The sequence below is a fragment of the Colius striatus genome, chromosome 1 (genome assembly GCF_028858725.1).
Source record: "Colius striatus isolate bColStr4 chromosome 1, bColStr4.1.hap1, whole genome shotgun sequence".
NCBI classification, from domain to species: domain Eukaryota; kingdom Metazoa; phylum Chordata; class Aves; order Coliiformes; family Coliidae; genus Colius; species Colius striatus.
Window position 1 is genome coordinate 52,787,606 of NC_084759.1, and position 11,625 is coordinate 52,799,230.

At 42.9% G+C, this 11,625-nt stretch overlaps 1 protein-coding gene across 1 annotated transcript; it reads right to left on the bottom strand.

The window, feature by feature from the left end:
• Positions 1-5,693: 5,693 nt before the first annotated feature.
• Positions 5,694-10,136, bottom strand: LOC104558086 (2-oxoglutarate receptor 1). The gene is made up of 2 exons (XM_010202538.2): positions 9,895-10,136; positions 5,694-7,167 (listed from the first exon to the last, which is right to left on the bottom strand). The coding sequence occupies exon 2, from the start codon at positions 7,150-7,152 to the stop codon at positions 6,190-6,192; it is 963 nt and encodes a 320-aa protein (XP_010200840.2). The 5' UTR covers positions 7,153-7,167; positions 9,895-10,136; the 3' UTR covers positions 5,694-6,189.
• Positions 10,137-11,625: the final 1,489 nt, after the last annotated feature.

The following is an 11,625-nucleotide window of genomic DNA, read 5'->3' on the forward strand; positions in this document are numbered from 1 at the left end:
AGGGACAGACTGAGTTTCCTAAACATTTTTGCGAAAACTTCATGGGTCTTGAGCAACGGACTGGATGCAGTGAAGGGAGAGGGAAGGATGGAGTAACCTGATGTCAGGTTCCCTAGCTTGGGTAGCAATGAGTATACTGGAATCAGAACCATATTTAATGAAAACATGTGAAGAAAGATGTCTCTGGGAATTATACCTTCTGCCTTGTTTTGTTAGGATTCAGTATGGCATTGTCTGTCTGTACAAAAAGTTGTATTTCTTTCTTCTTCACTTTTTCTTCTTTCACTATTTTACAAAGTAAAAGGAAAATCATAAAGTAATTTGGAAAACATACATCTTTCTTTAAAAAATAAAATAAAATAGAAGCTCAGAACTTTGTTTTCCTTGTAAGAGTGGAGAGCATCACTGATACTGTAGCTTCCAGGCAACCACCTCTCTTTTGGTTTAGAAACCAGTGAGATCAACTATTTGGGGGAGCAAAGAAACTGAGAGAAGATCTTAGAAGATTTTAAAAAGAGAATAATTCAAATACCTTTTGAGGTTCTAGGAAGGATGAATCAAACACACTCTGCATTATACTTGCCTGCAGCAGCCCTGAAAAGAACATCTTCCCTCTCTGTGTTTTGAAAAACCATCATTTGAGCTTCAATTTTTATTTTGGAAAGACACTTAGCTCAGTGTTTACCAACTTTACTTTCTAGCCTCCAAAGTACAACTCTGACTTAAAGCAGGAATCTGGGTTTTTCTCCTGAATCAGGAGGCATCCAACTTGCCGTACCGTCCATGGCTGCACCCAGTAGCCTAGTCAAGTCAGCAAGAAGCCTGAGTTGAATGCACTGCTCTTTTACAGTCACTATTCAGAAATCAGTCTTTGAAATACATTTTCTTTAGGGTAAATTTTTTTCCCCTCCTAGACTGTATTGTGTGGCATCAGCTGACAGCCTTGACTGATTCTAGGATCACAAAATGTAAGAGAGCTTTAAGGGAACACACAAAGCATTTCCCTTTATACCTCTTCTCCTTTTCTGCTAGCACTGAAAGGCAAATACATTTTGGAGATGGTTGGAGTTGAATAGCAATGCATTCATTTGTTGTTTGCTACTTTGAAGTTTAGGTTCACTCAATCTGCATTACCAGAGTAGAAAATATTGACAGAGAGAAGCAACCATTCAAAGTTTATTTTACTTGCTTAGTCCTATCAGCAAAACAACAGCATCTATATCTGAAGTCTACATGGTGAGGTCTACATGGCACTACTCTCCATTTTCTGCCCTGGATCACTACCGTAGAGTTGCACCTTATGGCTCATGCAGCAGCATCCCAACTGTGCATACCATTACATTGGGCTGTAACTGCAGATTTGTCTCACATCAATATCCAACATGGATTTTGTCAGAGTAGATTGTTCTCAAGCTATTTTAGCCTTTCCTTCTATTAGCTGTTTACCAAGCTATTCATTTTGATGCCACATGCAGTCTGCTTCATGCCCACTTCTTAGGTGTTCAGTATGACACAGAATTGCTTGATAGACAGCTAGATGCAGCTGGATTAGGACACATTTTGTGAGTTTTTGTTTCTTCATGTAGAACATTACAGTCAGTATTTTTGCTCTCTGGGAGGTTTGAAGATTTTGGATCTTATGGAAACATGATTTGGGGAGAAAAGCAAAAAAAAAAGTGCTGATTGCCTTCCCAGACAATCAAGGGTGGAAAATAGCTCTGCTGCAATCTATGACAGTAGATGAGTCACTGTGAAGGGTAAGGCTTGACATGTCTACAAAAGCAGTTGGCAATTCCAAAATTTCATCTTTAGTATCATCAGAGTTGACATTACCCTGAGAGATTTGCCTTGCAAAGTTACTCTCTTGGTCCTTCTGCGGTCACAAAGAGCAGCTTGCTGGTAGGTACTTGAGTTGGTGTGACTGTCTTTGCAGACAAACCTAATAGAGACTTTCAACAGAAGCCTGGTTACTGGAGCATAAATATGCTGTGAATTAGCCAGCAACAGTATAGTAGTTTATGTAGCTGTGTTGTCACATGGTGTTACAGAGCTTGGAAAGTGACTCCTGCTTACTGCAATTGAAGCACCTATCCTTGTTTCAGCAGTAAACTTAGCAGCTAAAAATAGAAGCAATGGAGATGTCACCCTTCACAGCAAACAAAAGGAATTAATCACACCAGATAATGATCTCTCAGCCCTGCAGAGCACCTGAGCAGTCCTTGAATGCTATAAAAATGTTTGCATTGAGGTTGAGCTTTTCTCCTTTTCCAGACCCAGCCATGCTGGTGACTGCTCTTCTCCTGGAGGTTTTTGCCCCACTAGCGGACTGCAGCTCCCAACAGCATTCCCTAATTTACTTCAGCACTTTAAAATTAGCCAGTTTAGCCCATGAGTGAAGAGAGGTGGTGGGTGAGCAGGTGAGATAGGAAGAAAATGACCAAATAAGAACTATGTTAAGGAAGAAAGGAGAAAGAAAAAAGGTAGTCTCTCTCCAAGTGACTGAAACTGTGGGACTATCACTCTTGCTTCTAGAGATGGAAAGCCTTGAATGCTTTCATTTCACACTTTTTAGCTTTAGTTGCTCTGTTTTATAATCTACGTGTAGTTGTACTGAGGAGCTTCTGTGTATGTGTGATAAGCTCAGCTTGGGTTTGAGAAAGAAGAGCTTCTGACAACAAGAATTAAAAATTCTCTTTCTTTCTGAAAGAAAGATAATTTTTAATCCATTCCTTCAGATGTGTACATGTAAGTGGCAGACACATATCACACTTTCATTTTTGTGGAAGATTAAGAGAATTTGTGCAGTGCATTTGTACTTTTAGCCCACATTGGAGAGCTAGGATGTTATGAATCTGTGTCAGAAAATATTTATTTCGTGTGAATCACCTCGTGTATTTGTGTGACTTGTGAATTTGAATCAGCCACGCATATGTGAAGCCAGGTAGCTTGATCGTGATTGATCACCATCTAGTGGCAACCTGTAAAATTCAGGCTTTGGCAACAATACAGAAGAGGACAATATCACAAAAGACCTGTAGCACTGCTACTGAAAGATGTGTCTGATGGTTGAGCCTTTACCAAATCAAGTATTTTAAATATCCATGAGGCATGCTAAACACTATGGAAACATCATTTGTCTTCCTGAAGTGCATGTGGGCAACGGGGCTCAGTGCTAAGCCATGGCAGCTACCTGGGCTTTACCAGCAGCACACGCTGGTTGCTGCTGGGCAACAACCTGCCCAAGGCTCCTGAGAGCTGTGGCAGCATGTCAGGATGAGCTGTGGCATTGGCCATGCTCCTAGGCACCACTTGTTTTGCTGGCATCGATGTTACCAGCAATATATGCCTCATCACAGAGCCTCCTTGCCAAATGGGAGCTCCAGATGCTGGTTTGTGGGCAGACTTGTTGCTGTCTTGCTCAGTGTCTGGCCAGCCTGCTCCTAGAGACACACAAGACACAAAAGAGGAAGCTCCTCTTGTCCTTACCAGGGCATCATCACCTATCCTGAGAGAAAGTTCTTCCTGTTTTCTACTCTTGAGGGATATGAATGCCATTTGGCTTTCTGTCTGGTTCCTTCCCCTCAGGACATTTCACTAAGTGCTCTTACTATGCTCCTTTCATCTGTGCCTTCCCCAAAAGACAGCCTCCAAGGGTGGACATGATGTGCCATCTGGGATGGTAACAATGCTGCAAAGGGTGTAAGGGCTGCTACATCAATCTCACACATTATACTCTTATTTATACGACTCAGGATTGCATCTGCCCTTTCTGCCACAGCAGACACTATCAGCCTACTAAAGCTGTTGGCTCCTGTCCAGGCTGTGATTCACAGTAACCATAGATTTTTCTCTGCAGAACAACTACGTACATGGGTGGAGTTTTTTATCCTTTTGTGTTTGCACAGTCCGCTATTTCTACTTAAACACAGAACTTTGCACCTATCATTGTCTACTAGCATTCTCTGTCTTTTTCAGACCATTGTTGCAATTTGTCAACTTAATTTTTTCCTCTCAGATTCATGTCACCTGCAAATACAATAATCAGACTTTATTTCATCATCCAGGTTGTTAACAAACACACTAAATTTCATAGAATCATAGAATGGTAGGGGTTGGAAGGGACCTTTAGAAATCATCTAGTAAATATTTCCAAACTCAGGACATAATGGTCAAATCCCCACTCAGTGGGTCTCACTACTTTGACAGTAAATCACTAATACCTCCACTCTGAGTGGAATGCTGTAACTATTAAAAATAGTTTCCTCCAGATAGTTTCCTTAGCTTACACACCAGAGTGCCATCTAAGGTAGTGTCTAAACTTTTTCTGAAGCCAAGGTATAGGACATTATCTTTGCTTTTGTGTATGACCCTGATAATTTATTGCAGTAGGAAATCAGAATGATCTGGGATAGTACACAGCTGATAGATCCATAGGGGTTTGTACACACCTGCATTCATTTTCTGTACAATTATGATCTGATTGTCCGTGTCAGTATTTTTCTGAGAAGGACACAAAGGTGACTGTTAATTCCTTTTTCTTCCCCTTATATATATATATATATGTACACACATACATGTATACATATATATAATATCTCCTTGTATATATATGGCTGAACACTGAATAAATAACAGAACTCAGAGAGTGGTGATCAATGGCATGGAATCGAGTTGGAGGCCTGTGGCCAGTGGAATTCCACAGGGTTCAATTCTGGGGCCAGTGTTGTTCAACATCTTCATCAATGACCTGGATGAGAGGACAGAGTGTACCCTCAGCAAGTGGGCTGATGACACCAAACTGCGAGGACTGGCTGATTCCCCAGAAGGCTGTGCTGCCATTCAGCAGGATCTCGACCAGCTTGAGAGTTGGGCAGAGAGGAACCTCATGAGGTTCAACAAGAAGTGCAGAGTCCTATGTCTGGGGAGGAACAACCCCATGCACCAGTACAGGCTGGGAATTGATCTGCTGTAGAGCAGCTCTGCAGAGAGAGACCTGGGAGTCCTGGTTGATAATAAACTGAACATGAGCCAGCAATGTGCCCTCGTGGCCAAGAAGGCCAATGGCATCCTGGGATGCATTAAGAAGAGTGTGGCCAGCAGGTCAAGGGAGGATCTTCTCCCCCTCTACCCTTACTTGGTGAGGACTCATGTGGAGTCCTGTGTCCAGTTCTGGGCTCCTCAGCTCAAGAGGGACAGAGAACTTCTGGAGAGAGTCCAGAACTCTGGACTGGAGCATCTTCCTTATGATGAAAGGCTGCGGGAACTGAGGCTGTTTAGACTGGAGAAAAGGAGACTGAGAGGGGATCTCATTAACACTTTAAAGTATTTAAAAGGTGGATGTCAGGAGCATAGGGCAGCACTTTTTTCTGTAGTGTCCAGTGACAGAACAAAGGGTAATGAACAAAAGGGGTAACACAAAAAGTTCCACTTATACGTAAGGAAAAACAATTTCACTGTGAGGATGAGGGAGCCCTGGCACAGGCTGCCCAGGGAGAGTGTGGAGTCTTCTTCTTTGGAGATTTTAAAAGGTATGTCCTTTTCTGGTACTCCTCTCACCCTCCCCTAGGACGGCCCTGAGATTTCGCCAAATAGTTCCTCAGTACCACATGCTGAAGTTCATCAGGACCATCTAATTTGAAAACATCTGATTTATCTTGGTGCTTTCTAAGTACGTAATTCAGTGGTTTCAGCAACCGTGACAGTATACTCTGCATTTCGCTTGGGCCGTAATAAACAAAGCACTACATCAGTGACAACACTGAAATCGATGGATGCTGTTTGCATGCCCAGACTAAGCTCTCCATGCTTCTGTAATCAGCCACAAAGCCTGGAATGAGAGAACTCTGCAGTTCCCAAATGTCTTTTGAAACTGTCTGGTTGGGTGGTTTTAAATTTCACTCTGGAGGTGGCTTACAATCTTTCCTTTTCACTCCTCTCTCTTCGGTTGCTAAGAGAGGTATATATAAACCCGCTCCCAAGACAGCTTTTTTGACAAGTGATCTACAGCAGTGAGATGGCAAAGTCAGCTGCAGGTCTTACTACCATATCATCACGTCTTTGTAGGAGCTTACAGAACTAAAGCCGTTGTGGGTTTGCTGGGATTTTCTTCAAGGGATTCCTTCATAACTTTAATGCAATTTCTGACTTGGTCATGCAATTGTTGCTCCAGGGCTGCTGGGTGTTTTTGCTCTACTTAGGCCTTGAAAGAGAGAGCATGGCCTGCTGGAAGTTACCTCCAATGACGACATAAAGTAACAGGTTGCTACATGTGTTGAGTGCAGTCAGTGGCCTAGAGATGATATAAGCAGAGTGGATTTGCTTCTCCACGTGACAGCTGACCGAACACAACCGCAGCTCAATCCGAGCCACCCGAAAAACATGGAAGGGGAGGAAGCACACATAGAAGACCACCAAGAGGACGATGGCAAGACTGCGAGCCTTTTGTTTGTAGCAAGTCTGTGTGTGGAACCCGGTAGCCAAAGTACGAATAATGAGCGTGTAACACACAGTCACTGTCAGCAAAGGCACGAAGAAGGCCAGGCTAGTCAGCAGCCAGTTATACCACCTGATTGTGGCCAGGTTTTCAGAGCTGGTAAGATCGAGGCATAAGGATCTGTTTTCTGTCTCTTTTGAGGAGATCAAGAAGTTGATGGGGGTGACAGACACCAGTGAGATCACCCAAACAGTTACGCAAGACACCACTGTCCACCGCTTCCTCTGGATGTGGAGGAACCTCATGGGGTGGACAATTACCACGTAACGGAAGGCACTGAAGCAGGTGAGGAAGAGGATGCTGCTGTACAGGTTGAAGTGGAAGCCGAAGCGGATGAACTTGCACATGAATTCACCAAAGATCCAGTGCTCCCCATTGGCATAGTAGTGTATCAGGAAGGGAAGGCTGGTAAGGTAGAGCAGATCTGTGAGTGCCAGGTTCAGCATGATTATGGTGCTGCTCTTCCAAGGCCTCATCTTGAAGCTGCTAATGCAAATCGCAATGATGTTTCCCGGAAATCCCACCAGGAAGATGATGGCATACATAATGGGGAGGTACAAAGTCTTCAGACCAATTTCCATATCACTGCAGTCTGAAGAATCATCATAAGTGTCTTTCCAAGTGGTGGGGTTGGCTAAGTCATCATTTGTTGTGTTCATGGTTTTTCCTTAGTGCTTAAAGGAACAGAGAAATGTTTAGTCTTCCCTGGCTGAAAAGACCTTCTGTAGCCCATTAAAAATGAGTAACCAGGCCTTTCCTTGAACTTCCCATCAGTGCCAGTATAACAGTGCCTTGATTGAATAAGGAAAGGCCTTGCTGCTTTGATGAGAACTGATCTTGACCTTGTAGCCTTTTGTATATGTATATAGATTCAATTATATTTTAAAATATGTATTTTCAGGGAAAGCTCTGTGCAGACACAAAGAATCTGCCACAGTGTGTGATGTGTGTCCTGTGGTGTACAAAGTTCATTTTCTGCTATCATCAAGGGTCAAGTGGAGCAGTAAAGAGTGGGCATCTTGTGCTACTGGTCAACAGCACAGAGAGTAATTCCAGAACATAAGTAGTCCATAAAAGCTATTTGCAGCTGTGTTAGTTAAGAATTGGCAAACAGGCTGGATGTTGAAATGTTTTCATATTCTTTTTGATACTGAAGTTGGTTAACATTTTTCTCCCTGCTCCTTGGAAACAACATATAGAGGAATATTTCATTCTTTTATTTCATTAAAAAGATTGATGTTACAAAGAAATATGTTATTTTTAGGCTTGTTATTAGCTGCTATGTAAATTTCTATCCCTGTAAAAATTTTTAATGATGTTTTGCTTTGACATTAGGCTTCTATAGAAGTTTTCTGAAACTTCACAATAAGTTCAACTAATTTTGCAAAGCAGCCATTTGCAAGATACAATATGGGACTTGAGAAGGGTTCAAGGGAAGTAAAGATAAGCTGGTATACAGTCTCTACAACAGAAAATACGGGGCTACTGAAACACATGGCAAATAACTGCTAACTTGGCATCCAGTAAGTATATTTGTGTGAAGGCATTCTTTCTTTAAGACTGGGGTAAATGTTTTGATAGAAAAAACCCAATAAATCTCAAGCATAATTTTTTTTTTTCCAGAGGAATGCAACTTCTTACAAGATGATTCCAGTCTGCAAATTACTGTTGCCTGGATCTGTTGAATATGATCCCACTGAATCACAGCTTCTATTTCTTGTTCCTCTCCAAATTTTCTTGATGTAGCTTTTACCCTCACTCACTTGCGAGATCTCACAGAGACAGGTTGCAGGATTTCAATTCAAATTTGTGTAGACTTTGGTTCAAACATATTTAAAACACTCCGAAAACCAAAGCTTGGAGCTTGAGGAGATGAATGCCAAACACTGGCATTTGTTTTCAAAGAGCAAAACAGCTTCAAATCTCTTTTCATGGCTGGGGGTGGTGCAGGGGGCAGTTTGGATAAATCCAGTGGCTCTGGTTCAGTTATGAAGCAATGCAGCAATACTGTTGTCCCCAAACAGACTCCAAGCTTCTGGTACAGCTAATGGTTAACCAGGCTAATAGCAAAGGTCCCATCCTGCAGCAGTGGGCTGCAGTGTGCTGTCTGGTGCTAGAAGCACCAGGGCTGTGCACACCATGGTGTTTGCAGTGCAGAGCTATTAAGCAAGCTGAAGAGCACAGCTGGGTGCTGCTCTTCACATCACTTGCTTTGTCATCAGCTGCCAGTTTGTCAGCAGCTTTTTTTTCCCCCACTAACCAGCATCCTGCTGCAGCAAAATTATAGGGGCTATAGTTATAAAGGAAATACCTGATGGGTGAAGAGTGAGGCACTGGCGTTCGGCTGCCACAGGCTGTGCTGACAGCTACAATCTCCTGGATGCTTTAAAAGCATTTGCTATTGGTGAGGTATCCAATGAGGCTGGATTTAGGTTGAGGAACTCCTCACAGGCCAGACAACTCCTCAAACCCCACACTGATTACAGATCTGTGAAGCGGGGACAAGTATTGCAACAAAAGCACATGGGTGTGGGGTCTCAGCTCTGAACTGCTCTAAGATTACATCCAGCCCAACGGGATACCACCAGGACCAAAGAAAGTAGACAGTAAGTCTTTGCTGTTGGCCTTATTATTTTGCTGTCTGAATTACAATTAGAATTTAGGCAAAACTTGAACCTAATTAAGGATCAGTTTGTACTGTGGCAGATTTTATCACACTAAGTAATTGGCCATAATGGGACTTCTGCAGCCCAAGCTGAGGGCAAATGATATATGCTGTAAACACATAATGAACTTTAAATAAATTATCCAAGAGCACAACTCGTAATAAAAGGGAACTAGATTGTTGAAATAGAAACCCTCTTTCCCTCTGAACAGTAGAGTCATTGCTCTATTACATGGTATTCTTTACCAGAACCAATTGATTGGAGTCACTTTAAATAATGTTGTGATTGCATGTCTTTAATTGCAGTCACGTATAAGGGAAACTTGTCTGCTCCTGCATTGTGATAATTTAATTAGAGACTGCTGGAAATAAAAGCCAAATGGCTGCAGCCGTGACAAAGTAACCTAATGCCTGTAATTGTACTATATTTCACACAGATGTGTTGCTGAATAAATTGAATAGGATTTGACTCGCAACATTCGACTCTTCCACTGGCTTAGATTTGAGAGACACCAATGATATATTTAGGGAAGAAGATGTGAGCCTGTTCTCCCTTAGCCTGTTTAATTCAGGAAGTTATCTCTGTGCAGAAAGAGAATCTGAATTTAACTTGAGGATTAGATGTATCCCAGATAAGTTTAATTTGTTCCATGCTTCCATCAGCTTGTAACCCTTTGCTCATCTCCCTCCACTCTATCTCTAAGTTCATACCTTTAAATCAAAATATGCATTTTACCTGTAAATCCTCGGTGTTATCTTCTTTCCTTTTCATAGCTGGTTCCTTAAATACCCTACTCCAGCTGGCAGAGTTTACTATTAAATTCCACAGGCTTGTGCAGTGAGACTGTCTGGGAAAGCCGTAGCAACACACCCAGGTTATTGGGCAGGTTGTGGGAACCCTCTGCCTCCATTCTCAGGTCTCTGCCAGGTGAAGGTGGAGTGGGCTCCACGGTGCTGAGAGAGAGCAGCTTGGACTGCTCTTGCCTACCTGCGGGTTTGCTATCAGGACCCTGGCAACAGGGCTGTGCTGGTGTTGGTTGTCTTCAACCTGGCCTCTGTCACCTGGGCGGGACGTGGGCAGCTGCCTTATGTCGTTTACAAAATTGGTTGGCACTGCCTGTAACCTGTCCAGTTTGACTGGAGTGGTTTGTGACAGGTCCTTTCAGCCCTCAGCAAGGGAGGCAGGGCAGCAAGGCTCAGGCAGGGAGAAGCAGCACCACCACAGTGCCTGCCTGAATGAATATCTGCTCCCCAAGCCCCAGAGCACAGTGTAGGAGAGGTGGGAGATGGGGAGAGAGCTGGATTTTTAACTGGCAGGAGCTGCCTTGCAGAGGGCTTGGTGGATGCTGGGAACTGAGATCAAACTGTTGCCTCTCAAGGAGGGCAAAAGTAACCACTGTCTAAACTGGGAGCTTGGTGAGACAAAATGTCTGTTTTGCAGAGGCTCAGAGAAGAGCAGAGATTGTGCAGCTGGGACACAGCTTGTAGCCAGGAGAGGTATCAGACCATGTGTTAGTGACGCCAGCCTGGCTGGAGAAGGACTTTGGTGGAGAAAGACACATCGTGACTCTACCAGTCCCGACCATATTATGTGGGTAATATGCTTTTTTTGCCAACATGACTTGTCTACAGGTCAGAAGAATGAAGAAGCCTAGAGAGGAGTCAAACTATACACTCTCTTTGTGTATGGTTCAAAAAAATACTCAAGCCTGCTGCGTGATCTTTTACAGTCCTCAAATAGCCAGGCAATAAAGTGGAAGAAAGAGCAATGCTTCCTTGAATGTGATGGCAAATCCTCAAGAAGAAGCTAGCAGAAATCTCTCCCTTTGGAGAGGGAAAAAATGTATAGGCACCGTCTGGGTTTCACCATGACAGGGGTTTTACTTCCTTTGCAGTGAACTGTGAGGAGCACAGGCCCACCTTAGAGGTGCCAGGGTAATTATAGTGTGGAAGTCAAAGATTGTATGGGGTGTCTTGCTTGACTTAGTTTTCCACTGTGTGATACTATAATATTGCAGAGATCTCCTACAGAGCCAGTATTTACGTGTTTTGCTTAATCTTCTCTCCCTCTTCATTTTTGACAGGCGTTTACTCTTGGGTAACTGTGCTCCACTGACATTTGCCTTGTTTCAAAGCAACAAACCTCACATCAGTTTTGTTTCGATCTCCAGAGGTCCCTTCCAACCCCTGCCATTCTGTGATTCAGTGATTCTGTGTGACTCTGTTTTTCTTCCCCTCCCCTGTCCCCCAAATAAACACATTCAAAAGTGTAAGCATCCCAAATTTGATTTTGAATTAAATATTTGCAAACATCTGTGAACAGGTAGGAAAATTATTACCTTGAGAGGGAAATGTTTAGATGAGACTGAAAAGAACTTGAATGTTTTCCAACTTGAATGTTTTCCAACACTGGAATTAATTTCAGATCTCATTTGAAGCTATTATTTACTTTCTCATGATGATAAGA

Excerpts from the sequence above, each read along its gene's own strand:
- LOC104558086 (XM_010202538.2), bottom strand. The coding sequence starts at position 7,152 with ATGAACACAACAAATGATGACTTAGCCAACCCCACCACTTGGAAAGAC.